General features: G+C 35.1%; 1 protein-coding gene across 1 annotated transcript in view; it reads right to left on the bottom strand.

Moving 5' to 3' along the window:
* The window catches only part of LOC120414237 (protein O-mannosyl-transferase TMTC1-like), a 178,843-nt gene that overhangs the window by 73,014 nt on the left and 80,847 nt on the right, over nucleotides 1–24,982 (bottom strand). The window contains exon 3 of the mRNA XM_039575348.2: nucleotides 3,710–3,783. Within this exon, the coding sequence (XP_039431282.2) occupies nucleotides 3,710–3,783 (74 nt within the window). The remainder of the gene's footprint in view (nucleotides 1–3,709; nucleotides 3,784–24,982) is intronic.

Below are 24,982 nucleotides of genomic sequence, written 5' to 3'. Positions count from 1 at the left end.
TCAATTTGTCTACAAACAAGAACATCAACTTTCTTCAGAAACCAAATTCTTTTAGCCTAAACAAACAGAAAACAAACTTTTCCCAAAACACAAAAGAGAACCCCTGCCCATCAGTTCCGACTAGCTCAAACAGTGCCTTCTGCTTTTGAGCTGGTGTCTACCGTAGCGTCAAAGCTCCGACAAAACTTTCTTCTCCACCGTCCCGGAGTGGTACTTTTTTGTACAGGAGTTTTTCTTGTTCATCATCATTATCTGGCTCGGAAAGCTCCGGGATTCGGTCAGCAGCATTCCCCTACTGCGAATTGCGAAAAGTTTTCATTTTGCCCCCCCTCACTAACATTCCCTCCCCACCCACCACTTCCGGTCGGAAAGTTGCTTCCACCGGGCAAAAAAGCAGTTTCCCCAAACAACCACTTGAATATTCATGCTTGACCACTTGATGTGTAAGCAGTTGTCGGAACGACTTTCGTTGGGCAGAAAAGTGTGTCAGCAAACAAAACTGACTAGCTCTTCTTGCCTTACCCATCCCATCCCATTCGTCTTGATCCTTGGAATGTCAGTGGAAATTGGTTCTGGCCCTGTAAGTGGAAAAAACGAAAAAAAATCCGGCGTGTAAAACTATCCCCAGGGATTCATTCCGCAAATTGAACATTTATGATGTTGCCTTAGCACCTTCCGGATGCTTCCGGAACAAGGGGAGAGGAATAAATTTGGATGAGATTGAGGAAAGCGAAATTATTATAGGTTGTTTGAAATTACTGTTATCCCGGGCAGACGGTAATAACAAAATTCATGCCATTTCAATAACAAATACTGTTAAAATAACAGAAACGGTTATGGAATCTTCTTGAAATATCCATTTTTGCATAAGGGTTTAATAACAGTTTATGTTATCATAACAAAATTTGTTATTGGTCTGATTTTGGTTGAAAGCCAAAACAACTTTGGAAAAACATTTTTTATTATGGAAGAATACCGTAAACTATTATTGGGATGATCGGATTAGTTGTTACAATAACAAAAAATTCTAACAAAGATTTGTTCGAAGAATAACTAAAAATGTTATTAGTCTGTTATTAAAATAACAATCCAATAACAAAAAAATCATAACGACGAATAACAAATCTTGTTATCAATAACATAAAATGTTATTGGCCTAGTATTTTCCAATATCAAAAGTTGTTATTCCCAAGTTTTTTCCGTCTGCTCGGGATGTGGCGTTGGAGCATGGAAAAAACTAACCTTTGCAAAGTACGAAGTTTTCTAGATGATTGTTTTAAATTCTATTTTTCAAGAAATTCAATGTGTTTGTAATACAATCACATTATACCTTTGTTTTAATAGTAAGCTCTTTAAAAACACGGTTTTCGCTTCAGTAAGTCAAGTATTTTTTTTCCATGACCTATGAAGAGTATCGGGACCGCATTCACGGGTCCCCCACAGACCGTTATTATGAAAAAAAAATTCCACCCAAACCAATGATTGGACATGGTTTCTGGGACCATTCTGCACCTCTGGGCCGAGTTTCAAAATATTTGCCGGTAGAAATTTCGAATACGGTCAGTTTTAGTATTTTGAGTATAAATTAAGGAGAAATCACATGTAAAATGCATAGGAAAAGACCAAAGTTTCAACGTTTTAACTCCAAAACGTTACTGGTCATGGTTTTAAATTGTACTAACATGTAGCAGAATGATATGAAAACGATTTACGGCACTGACTTAGCCGGATTAAGCCTAAGTCAAGTGACTTAAGTTCATTATTTACAAGTTATACCTTAATATTGAAAAAAAACACCTTTTTCAGGGAATTTTAAGTCAGGGAAAACTAGACTGCACTTTTGTTAATAACTTAAAATGGGGTAACTTTGAGCCAAAGGGGTGACATTGTACCAACAAACGAATAAAGATTGCTTTGATAAGCTTGAGTTTTACGTTTATTTATTTTTTTGTAGACGGATTAATTTGGTCTATTTATTTTCCTACAAAACAATTTGATGATATTGCTACGCAAATCTGTTTATTCTAGTTGAATAAAGCCTATTGATTAAACATTAAATTAACTAAAATTAATTTAAAATTTCCTGGAAGTGACAAATTTGAAAAAAGATGCGCATATTTTTCAGTTCTGAATCAATTCCTACTGAAATCAAATAAAACAATCAAAATATTAGGGCAATAAAATTTGGCAACAAAATTTGACTTGGCAAGTTTGTGACATTGCAATTAGAATAAAATTGTGCCATGCCAAGCTTGTTGAAGGATTGATTGTGTTTCACATTGGGCAGAAGTAGGTTTTGTTTTGATGAATACATTATTAGTAAACGTTCTTGATGATCAATAATATGTTTTATTGAATTCTAACTATGAGTGTATCAACATTACTTTAATCAATTATAAAATATAATATTTCATGACGATAACTACAATATTGAAAAATAATTGGTTGGTTTGAAATATTAATCCTGTGGGAAGTTGTGTCATTAAACTTTTGTTAATTATAATCATTACACAGGACAACAAAAATATATGAGCTAAATGATAGCTGAAGTACTCTCTGGATTTCATTCGTATGGTTGAAATTTGTAAACGTTTTGAAAAAAGCACAATTTTATTCTAATTGCAATGTCACAAACTTGCCAAGTCAAATTTTGTTGCCAAATTTTATTGCCCTAATATTTTGATTGTTTTATTTGATTTCAGTAGGAATTGATTCAGAACTGAAAAATATGCGCATCTTTTTTCAAATTTGTCACTTCCAGGAAATTTTAAATTAATTTTAGTTAATTTAATGTTTAATCAACAGGCTTTATTCAACTAGAATAAACAGATTTGCGTAGCAATATCATCAAATTGTTTTGTAGGAAAATAAATAGACCAAATTAATCCGTCTACAAAAAAATAAATAAACGTAAAACTCAAGCTTATCAAAGCAATCTTTATTCGTTTGTTGGTACAATGTCACCCCTTTGGCTCAAAGTTACCCCATTTTAAGTTATTAACAAAAGTGCAGTCTAGTTTTCCCTGACTTAAAATTCCCTGAAAAAGGTGTTTTTTTTCAATATTAAGGTATAACTTGTAAATAATGAACTTAAGTCACTTGACTTAGGCTTAATCCGGCTAAGTCAGTGCCGTAAATCGTTTTCATATCATTCTGCTACATGTTAGTACAATTTAAAACCATGACCAGTAACGTTTTGGAGTTAAAACGTTGAAACTTTGGTCTTTTCCTATGCATTTTACATGTGATTTCTCCTTAATTTATACTCAAAATACTAAAACTGACCGTATTCGAAATTTCTACCGGCAAATATTTTGAAACTCGGCCCAGAGGTGCAGAATGGTCCCAGAAACCATGTCCAATCATTGGTTTGGGTGGAAATTTTTTTTTCATAATGACGGTCTGTGGGGGACCCGTGGCATTTACAAAGCGGATTGAGTGGTTATTTCTTAACTTAATATAAACCAATTGTAGAAATATCGCTTTGTTTTTTTTTTAAACAAATACATCAATGACTTTGCCTCTGAAAAACCAAGATAATGATAATGAACCACTTTTCAAGATATTGCATAAAACCATCAACTAAAATTACACCATTCCGTTCTAAGTGCTTCTTTTCGCTCCATCCCGTTTTCACACCCTCGAACTATTATAGTGAAAAGTTTAGTTTTTCATCCCCCTCAATCCCCCCCTCGCATGCCCTACTTACCCGTGGTACGCCAGCAGTGACACTAGAAAAAATATACACGCCAAAACATCCGCTCGCCCCACGATTCCGGTCACCTGTGGAAGAAAAGTTGAGAGAGAAAAAATGAGAACATTAGAAAAAAGTGTCACTTGTCGTTGGAAAAAAGCGCTCGATATAATTTGAGCTTCGTCCTGGGAAGCATTTTTTTTCTTTCCTCCTCAGATTCTGTCAAGTGGTACAGGAAACCAACCCTCAAGCAGTGCAGAAAAACAATTTTCCCTCCCACCACCCTCCCCATCTTTTAGCACCAAGCAACCCCTAAGACTTCGATTAACGGAAATGGGGAAAAGTTGTGGACGACAACTCCGAGGGCTTATTTGTCGTTTGGGGTAAATTTTTAATGATTGCTTCAAGTGGAGTTTCACGTGAGTGTGGGTTTTCGGACTTTCCTTTTTTACACACACTTGCCTGCCAGTAGAAAGGGGGGAACGGTGGAAAATGGGCTACAGACCAAAAATTGTGTGTTCCGGGTGCCATTTTGTGGTTTGTTTTTCACACCAATTTGGAGAACAGATGAAGAGCTGTGGCAAAAAAGTTTCAAGTGTAGAAGAAAAGTTTTGTTAGGATTTGTGGAATGTAACCCTAGGTTTTTACGTTTTTGTTTGAACTTGGGTTTTTTTTACCAACATCTCTATTGTTGTCAAAAATATTTAAGTAATTTTCAATTCTTAAGCTTTTCTTGTATATTTTGGCGATCATTAAGTTTATTTTCATTTCGATGAAATTTTGTATATTCATTCTTTAAGTCCAAATACGCCAAGTCCAATTACATCATTGGCGTCTTTTAGTTTTCATATGAATATGGGAGCTTGACAATCGGATCAATAGTTTTCAATATATCGTCGACTGAAAAATAAGAATGCACTTCGGATTACGTAGTGGTCCTAATTTCTTAATTTTTATTTCCAAGACCATATATTAGCAAACAAAGGTTGAAGAATTGCTTGGAGAAAAGTTTTTGAAGAAAATAGCATTGCATTTATTAAACTTTAATATTTTTAAAATGAACTGGCTATAGATTGCCAAAGTTTTTTTTTTTCATTTTATTATTCAGTTTCAGTTTAAAATAATAAGATTTTTTTGTTGAAATATGGTTGATAGATCATATCGACTAGTTTAATTGTCTATAGCAACCAATTAAAATGCTGCCATCTTTAAAAAAAAACGTTACTTTATCCACCTTTAGGTGGTTGGTGCCTTCCTCACATTGATAAAGTCAATTCATTCAGTAAAAATAGCAACATTCTCCCATAAAATGTTTAACAAATCAATTTTATTACTCATTTCTTTTGATAGGGTTCGCAAACCTTAAATATTTCTGGCTCATCGGAAAGGTCTGATAAAAAACCTATCCAACGATAGTTCGCATGGAAGATTCAGACAATATTTCTATCACAATATCTGAAATCCGGCCCCCAAAAAGTGTATAAATAACACTTAAGTGCTAATAACTTTTGATAGGGTTGTTAGATCTTCGATGTTTTGGGCTCAGGTCTTTTCAATACCTTTCTGAAAATGTATAACATGGTAGGTTTTCTTGCAAAAAGCACCCTTTTTACAATCTTCCGGACAAACGCCAAAATCGTATTTTTAGCATAACTTTTTAAGTACTTAACTAAACTTGCTGATTTTAAATAGAGACCTATGGGACCCCAAGAAGGATCGAAGTAAATTAATACGCTCAAAATTTGTTCATCCAGTCCGGAGATAATCGAGTGACAATTTTTTTGTCCACCCACCTACACACATCTACACAGACATTTGCTCAGAACATGATTCTGAGTTGATATGTATACATGAAGGTGGGTCTACGAGGTCAAATTAATAAGTTCATTTTGCGAGTGATTTTATAACCTTTTCTCAGTAAAGTGAAGAAGGCAAAAATAACGGTCCCAATTCTGCAACAATCCGATGTTAAAAATATTCAAACTTTGTTGAAAATCATTTTGTGTAAAGTGCTTTAGGGGATTCATTAAAAATTATATCGATAGTTCTCATAGTTTTAAAGATCACATTGTATAAAAGGAATTTGATGAAATTTATTTTGCTCCTTTTGAAAAAAATATACTTTAACAGCTTTGAATAAATGTCAAAGAGAGAGGAAGAGAATGTGGCTCACGTAAAATACAATTTAAAAAAAAAATCTGAAAACATTGATCCGGAAATATCAACAAAACGCTCAATAAATGAGATGATGTGAGATAAAAGTTCGAAAGGCATAAGGTCCAACTGACAAAAGGTCAAATGCCATAATGTTAAAAGCCATAAGGTCGAATAAGCAAAAGGTCGAATGTGAGAAATAATAAAAAAAAGTTTTAATTTCCCGGGCAGACGGTAATAACAAAATTTATGCCATTTCAATAACAAATACTGTTAAAATAACAGAAAATGTTAAGGAATCTTCTTGAAAAATTTATTTTTGCATAAGCGTTTAATAACAGTTTATGTTATCATAACCAAATTTGTTATTGATCTGATATTGGTTGAAAGCCAAAAAACTTTGGAATAACATATTTTGTTATAGAAAAATACCTCCAACTGTAGTTGGGATGATCGGATTAGTTGTTAAAATAACAAAAAATAATAACAAAGATTTGTTCGAAGAATAACTTTAAATGTTATTAGTCTGTTATTACAATAACAAATCAATAACAAAAAAAATCATAACGACGAATAACAAATCTTGTTACAATTAACATGAAATGTTATTGGCCTAGTATTTTCAAATATCAAAAAATGTTATTCCCAAGTTATTTCCGTCTGCTCGGGTTAGTCGTATATAAATATTATTTCAAAATATTTCATATTTTTTTTATCTTAAAACAGGTCTCAAACATGAGCAGTTATTAAAAAAATGAAAAAAGTCTGTACTTGAACATATATTTAAGAACATTATAATCTTTCAATATAATGTAATCTTGCATCTGTAGTTTTCGTGAGCTTTTACATGTTTTAAGTAGTTTAATGAGACTTTACTTAATTTAAACATACATTTGTTTTCCTTCAAATTATTTTTTTCAGTTTTCACATTATTGCATTCATAAGCAGTGCAGTGCAACCTCAATTATCCGAAGGCCACGAAAAAAAATCACTTAGGATAATCTTATCACGAATAATTTTATTTTCAAATCCAAGATCGCAGCCAAAATGGCTGTGTTGAAATGATGAAAAAGTGTATTTGGTATGACTAAAATGGGGTCGCAAAACTCGAATTTAATGTAAAAAATAGAAATTTTTTTTTTTTATTTCTTAATTTTATTATCCGTTGTCCCATAAAAACCTTCGGATGACTGAACTTCGTATAATCGAAACTTTGAATAATCGAGGCTTTGGATAATCGAGTCTGGACTGTATCTACTTTAAAAATTATTATTAGAAAAAGACTGAATTCAATCTTTCTCCGAAGATTTTCAGCAAAAAAAAAAAAATCTTGTATCTGTAATATTTTTGTGAGTTTGGAAATTTTATTCAAATTGGTTTACGACAATTTTCTAAACACGCATTTTTTTCGAATGCATTTATGCTATTCTCAGCTTTTTGTGAGTTGTTCTTCTTTTAGATCTAAGCAACTCTATAAAAAGTTCTTTTTTTTCAGCAGGAATCTCTTATACTAACTAATAATTCTTTCAAAATAAATTTTTCTATTGGTTATCATTTTTGTGAGTTTTTCCATTCTTTCAAACATGAATTTTCATTCAAATTAGTATTGAGTCCATCCCGGGATATCACGGGACAGAATTCCTGGAATTTTTCTTATACCGGGAGTTCCCGAATCTAAGGATTTTTTAGATCTTTTCCCAGATTTAATTGTGGAAATGCGGAACAAAGCACTAAAGTTTGTAAAATTTGTAAAGAAAAATTGCTGATTTTTTTAGTGCACAGATTCGTTAATTTCCTAGCTCTTTGAGTTGTATCTGTTTCATTCAATATATTTTTTAAAGATTAGGTATTTATAAATGTTTTTCATTCCGAAATATATTATCGTATTTTATCATTTTTCCTTCAGTACCGGCATCTGGGCGAATCAGGAAAAATGTTACGAATTGGGACAGCTGTAGAAGCCATTTTTTTGCACAATGCTATGATTGTTTTTTATTGAATTCAGTTAAAACAGGAACAAAGCAACAACAACATTAGCAACCCAATTTCAGACTGTATTGGTCTTAATTGGCGGTAATTACATAAATGTAGATACAATATTTGTTACGCAAAATACCACTTGTATACTGATTAGCATTTATTTAGTTTCAGTTTTTTTTAAGCCGGGACCGTGGTATAGGGGTAAGCGTGATTGCCTCTCATCCAGTCGGCCTGGGTTCGATCACAGACGGTCCCGGTGGCATTTTTCGAGACGAGATTTGTCTGATCACGCCTTCCGTCGAACAGGGAAGTAAATGTTGGCCCCGGACTAACCTAAAAAGGTTAGGTCGTTAGCTCAGTCCAGGTGTAGGAGACGTCTCCCTGGGTCCTGTCTCGGTGGAGTCGCTGGTAGGCAGTTGGACTAACAATCCAAAGGTCGGCAGTTCGAATCCCGGGGTGGATGGAAGCTAAGGTGTAAAAAGAGGTTTGCAATTGCCTCAACAATCAAGCCTTCGAACACCTAGTTTCGAGTAGGAATCTCGCAATCGAGAACGCCAAGGCAATGCTGTAGAGCGAATAATTTTATTTGATTTTGATTTTTTTTTAAAGGCATTATCAAACATTATTTGAATTCAAATTTAATAATTAATTGTGGTTGATTTTAAATCCAAGGCACAAAAAAGTGCCTTTGTTACTATAAATATTTTGGCTTACTTTTTCAACATAAATGTTAAAATTATTTTTAATTTAATCAACCTTTTAATTTAACCCATAAAGTATCAATTTCTTTAAGAAAGTTTTTGTTAGTACCAGTTGGAAACAAGGTTTTAAAATTTTTATTAAAATAATTTCAATGACATTGATGTGTAATTTTTTGGCAATCCCTAAACGATTTGCGATTATAAAATACATTTATTATGTTCGGATCCCAATTCATTTCCTGCCTTAAATAACTCAAATTCCCAGCATGGTGTCTATGCTTATACCAGAGTGCCCTCTGAAACGGCCAGGGACTTCAATTTGGCCCGATATTTAGTCTGTCAATTGCAGCTATCGATTTCTTCCAGGTTCCTCCCACCTCCCATGGAGAAGCTAAAAAAATATCCCATGACCAAACCGGGGGCGCAAAGGTTCGAAAGAGTGCTCGATCTTTGTCGACGACGTTATGGCCGGATGTGAGGCTCCCCACCCGCGAGAGTTCATGAAACAGACAAGTTGTAAAATTTTAAAACCCCGCACGAAACGTGTCACGAATTGGTTGGTGGTGCAAAATTGAACCACCGGGAAAGTTCACTCACAGCTGTGTGGCGGGAAAATTTCCTTCGCCGAAGAGTTTTCCACGCGCTGCAAGGAGGGGCATTATTATTGGGAAAGTAATTTGTCAGTTTGTGCGGTTGATTGAACCACGTGTTCGTAATAAATGGTACGAGGAAGTTACTTTATTTGCGCGGAATGTGGCGATGGAGTGTGAAAATTGAACCACTAATGGAGTGTGACCACCGAAGCTGACGGATGACGTTTGGAACTCAATTGAATATTTAATGGATTTGCACACAAATTTGGTTTGATTTTTTTTGGTCATTTTCAATTAAACTTATTTGAAGTTATTTCAAGCATGATGATGTTTTTTCTCAACTCTTTTAATTTGCAACTTAAACTCAATTATTTACTCGTTTCACCTCACTAAAAAAAAGCATCCAAAGCCCCCGAAAGCAAACAACCAACAATTTAAACAGTATTAAAATTCAACAATCCTCTCACAGCATTTGATGAATGGTCGTCATAGCTCATCAAACCCTGGTACAGAGAAGGGGGGACGAAAAGTGGCTCGAACCCATCATCACCGGTAGTAAATAGAAAAAATAAAGAAAACAAAACATGAATGAAAAAAGAAGGAACCGAAAATTTTCACCATTTTCTCCCCGCTGGAAGATGAAATGTAAAGATTGGGAAAGGTGTACCCGGGATGGGGTTCAGTGGACTGGAACTCGAAAAAAGATGAAAATTTATTACTGGGTGCTGGCGTGCGGCAGAAGCCGGACTGTTCCGCAGGATGGTTGATGGGATGCTGGAGGAAAGGGAGGAAGGAAGCAGCAGGAAGGAACCAGCCGGAAATAATTTGCATTAAAATTGATGATAGCCAGTCTGGCTGGACTGGAAGGGAGGTTTATTTATTGTTATCATTCTTAAGCAGGAAAATTGTTGTAACTCTTATTTGATATTTGAAATCAATGTAAAAAGTAAAGGGTTTTTAAAACAAATTCAAATTTATTTCTCATGAAATAAACGAATGTTATCTTTTTGTAACGCGAATTCGGATTAATGTCCATGTTCATGTCCATTATTTGGCAATGTTTTAGCCCAAAAAGCGCCAAAAACGATGTATTTCAGTAACAAAACTTCCAAATTTTTACCAATTTCACTGAGATGATTGCGAGAGTCATGTTTTGATTATTTAGAAATTGTGGTTTTAATCGTTAAACTCCAAGCACGGAATTTGATTCTATTTTGGTTGTTGGCATAATTTTTGCCATGAAAATCAGCAATTCGATGCTAACTAGATAAGAAACCCAGCAAGCTTAGTACAAGAGAGCACAGAGGCATCGAATTGTTTAGTTTGCACTACCTCAGATAGCCGCCAATTTGAATATTATATGAAGTAAAGTGTAGTAAAATTCAGACTGAAGTATTCAGTTTGATTCTAAAAATTATGATAATCTTGATGTGTTTTTGAGCTTACGAAAAAAATTAAGCTAAGGGCAATACATATTTTGCAATGCTGTAATTTTTTCACGACTTGCAAAGGTTATTCTTATACAAAATTTGCTGAACATTCCGAAAACAAACTTTCAAAATCACACGATTCAGTTTCAAGGGTTAAAACTTCTTAAAAAATGTTCAAAATAATCACTTTTCCAGAAAAAAAATATCGTAAAATTCTGATATCTCTTGAAGAATACAGACTTCTTTTGTTTGTACATTTTTTTGTTGTTGTTTCCTTTTTGGAGAACATCGGTACATTTAAAAAAGTAATCCTGCAAACTTAGCGAGCGTTGTTTTACGTAACGCAAAAAAAAAATTCCTTCCCCCTCCCCCTTGTAACAAAATTTCAAAACAAATTTCAAAAAAAATGTTTGTAACAAGACCTGCACCGCCCCCTCCCCCCAAACTGCGTTACGTTATAAAATAACGCTCCCTTAATAAAAACACAAAATTAAAATAGCAAAAAAATAGTTTTAAATGAAAAAAATACCTCTCTCAGTAATTGCAGGTTCGAAAAGAACTTTAAATTTCCTATAAAGTTACATGGGATTACGTGCATTCTCCGCCAACTCACACAGCAGTTGCCCCGACCCCTCTTCGATTTGCGTGAAACTTTGTCCTAAGGGGTAACTTTTGTTCCTGATCACGAATCCGAGGTCCGTTTTTTGATATCTCGTGACGGAGGGGCGGTACGACCCCTTCCATTTTTGAACATGCGAAAAAAGAGGTGTTTTTCAATAATTTGCAGTCTGAAACGGTGATGAGATAGAAATTTGGTGTCTAAGGGACTTTTATGTAAAATTAGACGATCGATTTGATGGCGTACTCAGAATTCCGAAAAAACGTATTTTTCATCGAAAAAAACACTAAAAAAGTTTTAAAAATTCTCCCATTTTCCGTTACTCGACTGTAAAAATTTTTGGAATATGTCGTTTTATGGGAAATTTAATGTACTTTTCGAATCTACATTGACCCAGATCATTTTTTCATTTTGAACAAAATTTTTCATTTTAAAATTTCGTGTTTTTTCTAACTTTGCAGGGTTATTTTTTAGAGTGTAATAATGTTCTACAAAGTTGTAGAGCAGACAATTACAAAAAAAATGATATATAGACATAAAGGGTTTGCTTATAAACATCACGAGTTATCGCGATTTTACGAAAAAAAGTTTTGAAAAAGTTGGTTGTCATCGATCATGGCCGTTCATGGTCACCCGCGACAGACACGGACGACGAAACAAAGAGAAACGCAAAAAGTAACTTTTTCAAAACTTTTTTTCGTAAAATCGCGATAACTCGTGATGTTTATAAGCAAACTCCTTATGTCTATATATCAAAATTTTTGAAATTGTCTGCTCTACAACTTTGTAGAACATTGTTACACTCTAAAAAATAACCCTGCAAAGTTAGAAAAAACACGAAATTTTAAAATGAAAAATTTTGTTCTAAATGAAAAAATGACCCTTCTGGGTCAATGGAGATTCGAAAAGTACATTAAATTTCCCATAAAATGACATGTTCCAAAATTTTTTACAGTCGAGTAACGGAAAATGGGAGAATTTTTAAAACTTTTTTAGTGTTTTTTTAGATGAAAAATACGTTTTTTCGGAATTCTGAGTACGCTATCAAATCAGGCGTCTAATTTTACATAAAAGTCCCTTTGACTTTAAATTTCTATCTCATCACCGTTTCAGGCTGCAAATGATTGAAAAACACCTCTTTTTTGCATGTTCAAAAATGGAAGGGGTCGTACCGCCCCTCCGTCACGAGATATCAAAAAACGGACCTCGGATTCGTGATCAGGGACAAAAGTTACCCCTTAGGACAAAGTTTCACGCAAATCGAAGAGGGGTCGGGGCAACTTTTCCCGATTTCGTGTGAGTTGGTAGAGAATTACCCACATGTCTCATAATTTTTGACACTTGGGTATCGTGAAACGGCAGTGATCTAAAAAATATTGTTTATTTTTTTTTTAAATACAGTCGGGCTCACCGTTTTCGAGGTAAATCTACATTAAAAAAGATTTTTGCGCTAATTTTGAAATTTAGAGTTTTTTTAATGCAGAAGTGCCTATCGTGGCCAATGTATTAACTTTTTTTTTTCGAAAAGTTCACAAAATTTTCTTAGCATTCATTTGAGAAACATGTACGGCTGAACCTCTGGGTTGTTTTGTTTATCACCCAAAAAGCACTCAATTTTCAAGTGTCAATTATCTTGGTAAATTTTGATCCGATACAATTTAAAATTTTGCCCTTTTCTAATGTAAAATTACATCTCAAAAGGGGTACATCTTTTATGTCAAAAAAAGCTTTTAAATTTAATAATGTGTAAATTTACATCTGGCAGACGCTAGGAAAAAATATCTGTGATCCTAAAAAAATATCAAACCTGGAAAACTGGACGATCAAAGCCAATGTACCTCTATGTACCGTATATGCAGCAAATACAGTAAACAATGTACGGAGAGAGAGAGAGAGCTGGGGCTTCGGATCGGATATTTTTTTGACTCCAGACATCCGGTTATCCAAATCCGGATAATTATCCGGATACTATCTGGAGCTCCGAAACAACGGATATTATCCAAAATTTACGAATATCCGGATATTTTTCCATGTAATGCAACAAGAAGAAAGCATTATTTTCCTAAATTTTTGGTACAAGTGATGGTGTTTTTAACATTATCAATAGGGACAGAATAGTTCATAAAGGGGATTATTTTAATTCTGATAGCTTCATAAATCACGCATTATGCTACATTAGTCAATTGTTCAATTATTCTGATAATTATTTTTGTGATGTGTCTTATTTCAACATAAAGCAATTCCATTTGAAAAGAGCATAAACCGAAAAAGAAAACAGAAGTTCCCCAATCGGGCTCAAAATTTTTCTCAGGGGTTCCCTGGCCAAAATAATTTCTCCTATATTTTTATTATATTTGGTCATTAGGGCGGTCTGAAAAAAAAATCCAATTTCGTAATTTCCGCAAAAAAAAAAAAACATTTTTTTAATCAAAAAATCGTAACTCTACGCCATTTTAACCGATTTTAGCAGAATTAGACACAAATGAAAGTTTTTTTTTCACTTAAGCTGCAATAACCATTAATTTTTGAGATATTGGCATATTGGTCCCAAGAAAAACGAGCCCTTTGATTTTTTCAAAAATATTTGGATAGAGCTGAATGGGTTTTCTCCATTGTTTTACTATAAGTGCTGTTCGCTGCTCCCTCATATTGCAAGCAATTTTTGGTTGCAACACAGCAAAAAAGATAGAAATCCAGCTGCGTGTAAAAGGCCGGGGTGTAAAATAAACTTTGCATTATTTTATGAAATTTTATGTAATATTACACCCTGAAAAATGTAGCCCATCAGTATGGGAAACCTACTTGACCGAAATGTCAAGCGTTTATTCATTCTATTCTTCATCGGTCTGATGGCCGAGTGAACAAAGGCGACAGTCCTTACTGTTGGTGCTGGGTTTGAAACCCGTCGGTTGCCACTTTTGTTTGTGTTTACAAAAATTGTACATGCAGTCTGTAATATTAAGTGTCTTTTTTGACGAAGGGGATGTGCATGCGATTTTACCATCGGATTCATTGCTGTGTGCAAGACCGACCTAATTCTCCATACAACCACCTAAAAAAAAAAAAACATTCAGCTCTATCTACATATATTTGAAAAATTCAAAGTGCACATATTCTTGGAACCTAAAAGTTCATGCTTCCCCTCGAGTTAAGCCTGCGCAGTCATTTTTGTCCATTTTTGTAATTGACTTATTTGTCATTCTCTGCAAATTCTCTTGAAACCGAGGAAAATTGCCCGATCCCACTTCAATTTCCGTAAAACTTTGTTCTAAAGGGATGATTATGGTCCTTGAACACTATTTCTCTAGTTCTTGGTGCAGTGGTGCCTTTATTTAACATATTTAACAAACATTAATACATTTATTAACTAACAATACATCGATTTCATTTCCTCGGATAAACCAGTTTGAATAGCATTATTTCAAAAAGCGACAACTCTGATGAACGCATTTCAGACAACATTTCGCAAAAATGTGTAGAAATTGTACGCCATATTCAGCAGCTCCCAGAACCGATCCTGGGTGAACTCGAAAAACCCGAAACAGTTCAACCCCAGCGGCTGTTGTGCAACTTCCAGCACGGTCAAAACTGCCTGGCGTACCGATCGGTAGTCCTCGCGGAACTGTTTATCACACTCCAGCGTCTTTGGCCAATCCAGGTTGTACAGTTCCCAGCCGATGGATTCGTTCTGCAAAGGAGAAGAGTTGGGTGGCACTGGGGTAATCGCGTTTCGGGTCCAACACTTACCGCTTCCGTCATCAGGTTCACCATTCGCGTTAGGGTGGCACATTCGAAGGCAACGTAGAGCACGTGTCCCAGGATTTGCAGCGAATACAGCGTTACCGTTTGCATCTGTGACATGTGGGCGACTCCGCTGGCCAAAATTACCGCGGTTGAGTAGTAGATGATCAAGAAGTTTGCGTTCAGCAAGGGCTTGATTGTGTTTTTCTTCGCCAGGAACTCAATGTGCAGTTTGATGCATTTTCCTAGCTCTTCCTGAACGTACATCCAAAAGTAGTATTTTCTGTTGAAACTTTGGCGCTGAATTGGTCCTGGTTCTGAGTCCATCTTTCGTTGAACTCGCTGCTCGACGGTGGTAAAAATGGCTGCAAATGTCTGTGCAATTACCTTACATTCGGCAGCCAGTCCAGTCAAAACAATGTAGTCAACCAAATAAACAAGGGACATCAATGAGATCACGCCAAAGGTTAAAAAACCTAACAATTTTTCACTAAAGTCTTGCACGTAAGGCATAGTTGACCTCACATCGAACGGTAGCTTCAAATGAGGATGTTGAGCTACACCGACATGAACAACCGTTGCAACCAGGAAATATATCAGCACAATCACTCCAGTCACAATTTTCCGAATGTGGTCAAAAGCTCTGCTGCGAACTCCAAGCGACGGACCAAGATTCCGTCCAAAGCAGCGCCGGTTCACGTAATTTTTAACTTCCTCAAACGATTTGTAGTTCCAACGCAGGAAAAACATGCGTGAAACCGTTACGACGATGGTCATGGTTGCCTCCAGTGTGATCAGCACAACTTCCAGTTGTTCGTGGCGTTTGACGAAGACGATCGCGTTCCAGCAAATCACGACCCCGGGTAGATGGATGAGCCAACGGTACACGTTCCAGCAGCGTCGAAGTGTAATGTTTTGGGAGTTGAGCCGGACGCCGGCCACCGCCATCAGAAAGTCGAGTCCGAAGAAGAGATCCGTTGAGTAGTTCAGCTCCCGCGTGAGGGTGCCACGCAAGGTGACGACCCAAAGTTTGAGGCTTTCCCAGAGCCTAGTTGCCGAATGTAGCCAAGCCATCGTCCCAAAGTGAACTAAAAGCTACGATCGAATTCTTGGACATTGAATGGGAAGATTTCACGCGGCGTCGGTCAAAACGTCACCAGATTTAATTACAGTCATTAGCTATGAAACTTTGCGAAAAGTTCCGTTGCAGCTTTGGTTGTTTCATGAGGGAAAGAGGATTTTTTATGCAATGTCATAAAAATGTTTGAATAATTTAATGATTTAATACTTTGTCAAAGTACTTATTTTTTGCTTCACCGCTGTACCGGTTATCGATCTGTAATCATAGAACGATTAATTAGTACTTTGTTAAATTACAAGACAAAGCATAACACTTTCGAGAAGAAAGAAGAAACATCTTTTTGAAGACGTGTTCCTTACTATGTCGTACAATTTTAAGGATACATCAGAGCAATTCTCTATCAAACCGGAAATAGATTTTATTAGTATTTTCTGATTTGGCTCATTGGTTCACCCATATAAGCCTCCATACAATTTTGACAGCTGTCCATACAAAAATGGTACGTAAATATTCAATCAGCTGTAATTTTTGAGTGAATTTTCTTATCAATTTGGTGTCTTTAGCAAAGTTGTAGGTATTGTTGAGAACTATTGAGAAAAAAAATAGGTTCACGGAAAAAAATTGCAGATTTTTTTAATTAACTTTTTTTCACAAATACTCAATTTCCAAAATACGTATTAGGTAATTCTCTACCAACTCACACGAAATCGGGAAAAGTTGCCCCGACCCCTCTTCGATTTGCGTGAAACTTTGTCCTAAGGGGTAACTTTTGTCCCTGATCACGAATCCGAGGTCCGTTTTTTGATATCTCGTGACGGAGGGGCGGTACGACCCCTTCCATTTTTGAACATGCGAAAAAAGAGGTGTTTTTCAATAATTTGCAGCCTGAAACGGTGATGAGATAAGGGACTTTTATGTAAAATTAGACGCCCGATTTGATGGCGTACTCAGAATTCCGAAAAAACGTATTTTTCATCGAAAAAAACACTAAAAAAGTTTTAAAAATTCTCCCATTTTCCGTTACTTGACTGTAAAAAATTTTGGAACATGTCATTTTATGGGAAATTTAATGTACTTTTCGAATCTACATTGTCCCAGAAAGGTCATTTTTTCATTTAGAACAAAATTTTTCATTTTAAAAGTTCGTGTTTTTTCTAACTTTGCAGGGTTATTTTTTAGAGTGTAACAATGTTCTACAAAGTTGTAGAGCAGACAATTACAAAAATTTTGATATATAGACATAAGGGGTTTGCTTATAAACATCACAAGTTATCGCGATTTTACGAAAAAAAAGTTTTGAAAAAGTTGGTCGTCATCGATCATGGCCGTTCATGGTCACCCGCGACAGACACGGACGACGAAACAAAGAGAAACGCAAAAAGTAACTATTTCAAAACTTTTTTTCGTAAAATCGCGATAACTTGTGATGTTTATAAGCAAACCCCTTATGTCTATACATCAAAATTTTTGTAATTGTCTGCTCTACAACTTTGTAGAACATTGTTACACTCTAAAAAATAACCCTGCAAAGTTAGAAAAAACACGAAATTTTAAAATGAAAAATTTTGTTCTAAATGAAAAAATGACCCTTCTGGGACAATGTAGATTCGAAAAGTACAATAAATTTCCCATAAAATGACATGTTCCAAAAAATTTTACAGTCGAGTAACGGAAAATGGGAGAATTTTTAAAACTTTTTTAGTGTTTTTTTCGATGAAAAATACGTTTTTTCGGAATTCTGAGTACGCCATCAAATCGGGCGTCTAATTTTACATAAAAGTCCCTTTGACACCAAATTTCTATCTCATCACCGTTTCAGGCTGCAAATTATTGAAAAACACCTCTTTTTTCGCATGTTCAAAAATGGAAGGGGTCGTACCGCCCCTCCGTCACGAGATATCAAAAAACGGACCTCGGATTCGTGATCAGAGACAAAAGTTACCCCTTAGGACAAAGTTTCACGCAAATCGAAGAGGGGTCGGGGCAACTTTTCCCGATTTCGTGTGAGTTGGTAGAGAATTACCCAAATATTATTTGCCTATTTGGCCGGGTCCGGTGGTTCAGTGGTTAGCGTGGTAGCCTCTAAACCCCAGTATGGCCTGGGTTCAATCCCAGACGGACCCGGTGGCATTTTTCGAGACGAGATTTGCCTGACCACGCCTTCTATCGGATGGGGAAGTAAAACGTCGGTCCATTTGCGTAAAAGAGGTTTTGAGTGACTCACCACACATAACCTTCGGACGCCTAGAAATGAGCAGAAACTTGCAACAGAGACCACAAAAGACCCGGGGGTCGTTAAAGTGGATTACTTTTTAAAATACAGAGAGAGGGGGAAGACAAACACGAAATTAAAATTTACATTTGGCTTATTACTTAATAATTATACCAAGGACTCTAATGAAGTATTTCAAGGACATTACTTAAGTATTTACTTTAAGTATTTCTTTTATTAACATTAACATAATACCAACATGTTATTTTATGTAAAAAAATACAAAAAGAAAAAAAATATAGCAAAATATTATTGAAAATTTATTTTAATTCAATGTTTTCAATCCAATTGATCAAATCTGTTATGTTTTATGAGCATACAACTGAAACATTGCTCTGGGAAAATTTGTCACTTTAAAGTGAATTAATTCCTTTGAATTTTACACCATCTTTCCTTCCTGATTCTTCTCATTTTCTCTTCCAGAGTCCAAAATCCCCTTCGAGGGAGGAGATTTACCGGTTCTGCTGATGAAAATTGGAAGAAAAAAATGGGCACAAACCAGGAAATGAAAAAAAAAGCAAGATTCAGTCCGAGAGTGCTCGCTCGCCAATTACCATCCAGTTGATTTAATCGACAGGAACCGGTTCTGGGGTTGATTTATGGGATTTTACCTCCCTCCCTTCGTTCCTCCCACGTTTGAGTTGGCCACTAATGCCTCGAGGGGCTGAGGCTTTTTCCGGCCCAATGAGAGCTCCTCACTCTTTGCCTCCCTCATCAAGGGACAATTAATGGCTGGGAAAATGTGAAAATTGTGTGCTTGCCGAGCTTGTGCCCGCTGAAAGTGTCATCCAAATTTATTTCAATTATGAGATAATTTTGAGTAATGACACACGCTTTCTCTCTTAGTGGAAAACAGATTTGGCATTTATTTTCGAAAGCATAGTGCACAACTAATAATTTGTCGATAGTGCATTTCCTCATTGCATCGTTTGACGAATTGTATTGAAAATCGCGCGGGAATTCCTCTCCTGCGCAATTTAGGCCAAACAGTACGCCGACATCGGAGTGCTTTCCCCGGAAAAGCAGTCAAAAAGCTAATTTCTGTTCAGCAAACCTCCCCGAGTGGCAAGTCCCGAAAAGCAAAGTCCATGTTTGAATTAAATATTAAAATACTCGGGAAAAGCTCGCCCCCTCCGGAAAAGCACGGTCTCGGAAAACGCTTTTCCATGTTCTGGCCAAGTGTGCAGCAGCAGCAGTAGAATCAATTTTCAACCTAGTTGATGCAGGTTTGGTGGTGCTGCAAATTCTATTGAATTACCCCCCTGCCGCTCCAAACCCGCAGCTCCCAATTTCGGCCAGTTTGGACCTCGCCCGGCAAAATGACTCTGCGGGACTGCTGCTTTGGGGTGACCACCGCAGTCTTTATTTGTCGGTGGCCAAGCTTAATGACGTGGCCATTCGTTGTTCACCCCCTTTGGGAGTGGCCAGCCGAATGAGAAGCAGCAGAAACCAGAACGATGACACTTGCGAATTCTTAGCAATTCCCGCAGGGTGAAAGTTTGAAAGGGCGCAGTTTTTGGACATTAAATCTATTTTCGGCAAATAATAAACATAAAAGATTTTTTGATGAACTGCCCAATTCCACGAATAGAAAAAATAAGTAGACATTTGTTTAACATTTTTATATCTGTATGAAGACGTGTGTGATAAAACACAAATACAAAATTTAACTGTTTGAAAATAACAAAAAACTTATGATGTTTAAATATAAGTAATGCATTGAATTAATTGGACTGTACGACCCTTTCCGTCTTTCTAGATTTTTACTAAGACACGTTTTTCAGTGATTTGGTGTCAGAAGGACTTTGGCGCGAAAATGGAGGCTCGATTTGATGGCGTACCCTAAACTCCGAAAAACGTATTATCAAAAAAAAAAAGTAATAAAATAATTTTAAAATTGTTCTATTTGCCATTACTAAACTATTAAAAATCAAGAGACATGTCATTTTATCGGAAATTTTATGTCCTTTTCGAATTTGCGATAACAAGAGGTAATATTTTCATTGAGAACAAAAAAAAAACCATTTTCCAACTACGTGTTTTTTGTAACTATTCCAGGGTTTCTTTTTAGACATTCTAGTACCAATGTTCTACAAAGTTGTAGATAGGGCGTCCAATTTTCCAGGGTTTTGAATTTCCCGGGAAACGAGAAAAATATTTTTTGAATCCCGGGAATTCCCGGGATCCCGGGAAATTTTTGAAGTAGTCATAAAACCTATGTTTCCATTATATTTGTTATGTTTTTCAAGCTGAAATCAAAGAATTAGCTGAACAAAGACAACAGTCTTTAGATAGTTTAGAACACCATTTTTTTTGTTCTTTGATGTGCTTTGGAATTTAAATGAACCACAATTTTTAATATACTTCTTTTATTTATTAATTTCTATAACATGACTACAAAAACTTAAACAATTTCATTGAAACTGTCTTAAAAAGCAAGAAACTAAAACAAATTAAATAATAGCAGACAATGTGACACTGTGAATAAGTTAAGAATTTTATGTTTTATATTTAAAACATATTTTAAAAATTATCTTGTTACTACCGCAAACTGAGGATAATCGGGACTGCAGTATGAAAAGGTACAGGAGATTTCAGAGCAATAAATTTGGAAATCGGTGCACTAATTGTTTTGTTCTGTTCCTGTTGTAACCGAAATCAATCAAAACAATTAGAACACTATGCAAAAAAAATTAGCTTAGACAGTGTTCATATTTTGTAACTATTGTCCAGATTTACTCCAGATGCCGGTTTATGATGATTTTTTTTTATATAATATTTTTTTCAAGTTTAAAGTCATAAATATACGTGAATATAAAAATAAGTCTTTTTTTAATAAATAAAATTATCAGACAATACTTTTGGCTCAAAGCATTTTGCGGTTCTGTAAACAAAAATTTCATCAATTTTCCATCATAAGCCAAATTAATGCTGATATATGCCGAATACAAATATTAATGCATTGAAATTCTTATAGATTACGATGTATTTAACCCTCTACTGCCCAAATTTTTTATTCGAAAATATTTTTTTTTCCCGTGTTCAGGAGGTCATTTTGAGCAACTTTTGTTCTACGAAAAATTTTACTTCTCTTGTTTTATGTTTTTCTTGTTTCATTTTTAGTATTTTAATTTGCATTTATCTTGTTTAGTTTATGTTTGTTTTTGAAAGTATTTGGCCTACTCTACCACCTTATATAATTACATTTCGCCTATCTAATTTTTTAATGTTTTACAGTCACTTTTTTATTTTTTTGCATGTTTTTCACATTTTCTGCTATGGAATCGCACCATCATCATTTAAATTGCAAAAAAAATGCGTAGAGGCATAGTCTGGGACACTAGAAAAATTACTGCATACTTCTTTTAACTGAAAATATAGGAAATGTTAGTAAAAAACACAGCCAAAGTTGACCCCTAAAAAAATGACATTTTTAAAAACATTGGCAAAGTCACATAAAACAAGTAAAACTTCCAACCAAAAAATTTTATAAAATTTTTAGAGTTCTTCTTTCTAATGCTTTTTAAAGATCAAAAATCGGTTGGAAAATTGATTTTTGGCAATTTTTTAGATCGAAGCCCGTCTAAAGGCGGGGTTAGGTTGTAGAGGGTTAACTGTTCATCTATTTCCACAACCAAATCAGAATTCGTAGGCCAAAATGTTATATGTTTTCAATTTCTGGAATTCCAGGGACAAAATATAAAAAAATCCCGAGATTTTTGTCCCGGAAATTCCCGGGATGGACGCACTAGTTGTAGAGCAAACAAAAACAAAAATATTACTGTATAAACATAAGGGGCTTGAATGTACTCATCACAATTTGTCAGAATGGTAAAAAAAAGTAAAACATTGTCAAAATCAAACCTTTTTCAATAAAAAAAACATTTTCGTAAAATACTGAAAAACGAAACTATTGGCACTACGCCCCCCGGGGCATGGCCTTCCTCTAACGTGGGATTTCTGCTCCAGCGCCTCTGACGAGACAGGAGAAACCGGGACCGACGTTTTACTTCACCATCCGATAGAAGCTCAGTGGATAAGGCGGGAATCGAACCCGCGTCTCATAGCATCATCGGGATCGGCAGCCGAAGCCGCTACCCCTGCGCCACGAGACCCACCGTAAAATACTGGTTACTCGTGAAAAATACATGCCAACCCCTAATGTGTGAACATCAAAATTGCCGCTTAAAACAAAGTTTCACGGAAATCAAAGATTGTCCGGGACAACTGCTGTGTAAGTTGGCAGAGAATGACTTCACATTTTACACGAAAGTAATTTTAGAAATTTCAAGTTTTATTTATTTTAAGTTTATAAAGTATTGAAATTATTTGAAGTTTTTCAATTAACTCAAGTATTTAAATGAGTTTAAGTATTTTGAGTTTTTCAGGTATTTTAAATATTTCAAGATTTTTGTTATTAAAATTTTTAAATAATTTTAAGTAATTCAAGTATTTCATGAATTTAAGTATATCAAGAATTTCAAGTTTTTCCCGAATTTCAAGAATATTGAAGAATATTAAGAATATAAGGCTTTAAAGAATATTTAAATATAAATTATATTGCCTATGGAAAAATGCGTAATTATTGTTAAATATTTGACCTTAAGTTCATTCCCAAGATAATAAAAGTGTTTTTATTTGTATACTTTTTGTAATACAAGAATATTCTTAATCATATTTGCGACAACAAAAATTGATTTTAATAAAAATAATAAAATATAAATTTTAAAATAAATTCAAGCATTATTTTTGATCAACCATTATTTTTTAATAAATAACCCCAGAGTTTTTTTTAGTTTTTGAATCAAGACTACAACTGAGCAATAAACTACGTTTTCAAATTTTTAATGCAATTTTCATGTATACTTTTTTCAATAAATTTGTTAAGCTATTTTGCAACAATCATTTCCACATTTAATTCTCCATGCAAATAATGAAGCTGTTCTTACAAAAGATCTTCAATTTTTTGATTGATTTGGGGCCTTGTTGGTTATGAGCTGGATTATTCAGAAACAAAAGTAACACTTTAAAAAAACCCATTTTTGAACCTGAAACCATTTTTTCAATTTTTCTATTTGTGGCCAAAGTTTGAGCTATATCCCAATAGACGAATTGTTTTATGACTAATTTTTTTATTAAAAAGCTGCATTTTTTTTTTTTTGATAAAAATAGTATTTACATAGAAAAGTTTCATTCATTGTTGTTATACACCCTAAACTCAGATCTTGAGAATCATTCCCTCAAAATGTATTGAGGGCTCAGTGCCAAAATCGAAAGAATAATGCTACCAACTCACACCATCATAACAAATGTGTTCATTCGTTAATTGAAACAATAAATCTCCAACAAGTGTCATACATCGACATCTGACCACTCCTTAGTCACCAAGCTGTGGTGGCCGAGGCAGTTAAGTCATTGGGTTAGTCTGTCAAAGGTCTCTGGTTCGATTCCCGTAGTCGACACTTTTGGTTTTTTGTTTGACGGATGAACCCTTTTTGCAAATGAACCTCGAAAGAATAATTCTTTCGCCCATCTCAAGCTGTGTTCTCTGTGTCCGTGAATGGAACCACGATTCTCTCGACTCGAGGCCATTGTTCTCTCAGACTTTGCAGCCCAGTTTTGGGTGTAACCATGTTAAGCTAAATTTTTCTTTTTTTTTATTCCGAAAATAACGTCATACCTCGTCCATCTAAGAAATCAAATAAGTTAGTCCTTTTAAAGTGTAATCGTGATATTGAAATTTTGAAAATATTGTTTTCAAATGTAGAACACAATAACGCAAACTTTTATACTTTAAAGTTGATTTTTAATCACGGTAAGATATTATCTTTCAATTGAGGAATAATAACTAAACAATAAAAATAATACACTTTTCAAACTAAAATCTTCTCTGAAAAACTTCAAATTTGATTTCATCCCTTTTCTTGCAGCCTCTTTAAACCAAAGTCTCCATCCCAGAGCAACGTCACCAGCGTCATTGCAGCCCAAAGCTGACCCTTTAAATTCTCCCCGTTGACCACGAAACATGATCCGAGCAGGATAACACGAAAATCTGTCCTTGTTCCACGGCTCTCCAGTGTTAGTCCTTGGCCGAACTTGGTGGGTGGTGGGTGGTGGTGCACCGAATCCGGAAACGGCATCGCCTTCCCAAAAGCTCTAATATGGTGAGAATACAGCTGGAGAACTCTGTAAATGTCCGTATGTGACGACTTTCTATGTGACCAAGTGGCCCCGATGTTTAGGGTTCGAGAATTGTAGTCTACTATATTGACTATGAGTGGTGATTAGCCTGTCCCATTTTGAGGTCATGTCGAGGAATTTCAGGTGCTCACTTCTTAAATGATAGATTATGATGTTAGGAACAATGTTTTCTTAGACAAGAAAAAATAATAAAATACTTTCTCGCACCCCCTAGTTGATTTACTGAAAAAAGTCACTTTTTTTAACAAATTTTCTAAAATCGCTTGGAATCAATGCAAAAACTGTTTCGATCAGGTTTGTATTATCTTTTTTTGAATACGATTTTTTCGACATAAATCCGCCTGGGAGAGTCCAAAAACTTAAGTTTTGGTCCAATATTGATAGTGCATCTTAATCTATCGACAAAATCCTAACGTTTGAAGATAATACACACCTGATCGAAACAGTTTTTGTATTGATTCCAAGCGATTTTAGAAAATTTGTTTAAAAAAGTGACTTTTTTCAGTAAATCGACTA

This window comes from Culex pipiens, chromosome 2 (genome assembly GCF_016801865.2).
Source record: "Culex pipiens pallens isolate TS chromosome 2, TS_CPP_V2, whole genome shotgun sequence".
In the NCBI taxonomy this organism is placed as follows: Eukaryota; Metazoa; Arthropoda; class Insecta; order Diptera; family Culicidae; genus Culex; species Culex pipiens.
Note: the sequence above shows the minus strand (reverse complement) of the source record. Positions and strands in the feature narration are given on the sequence as shown.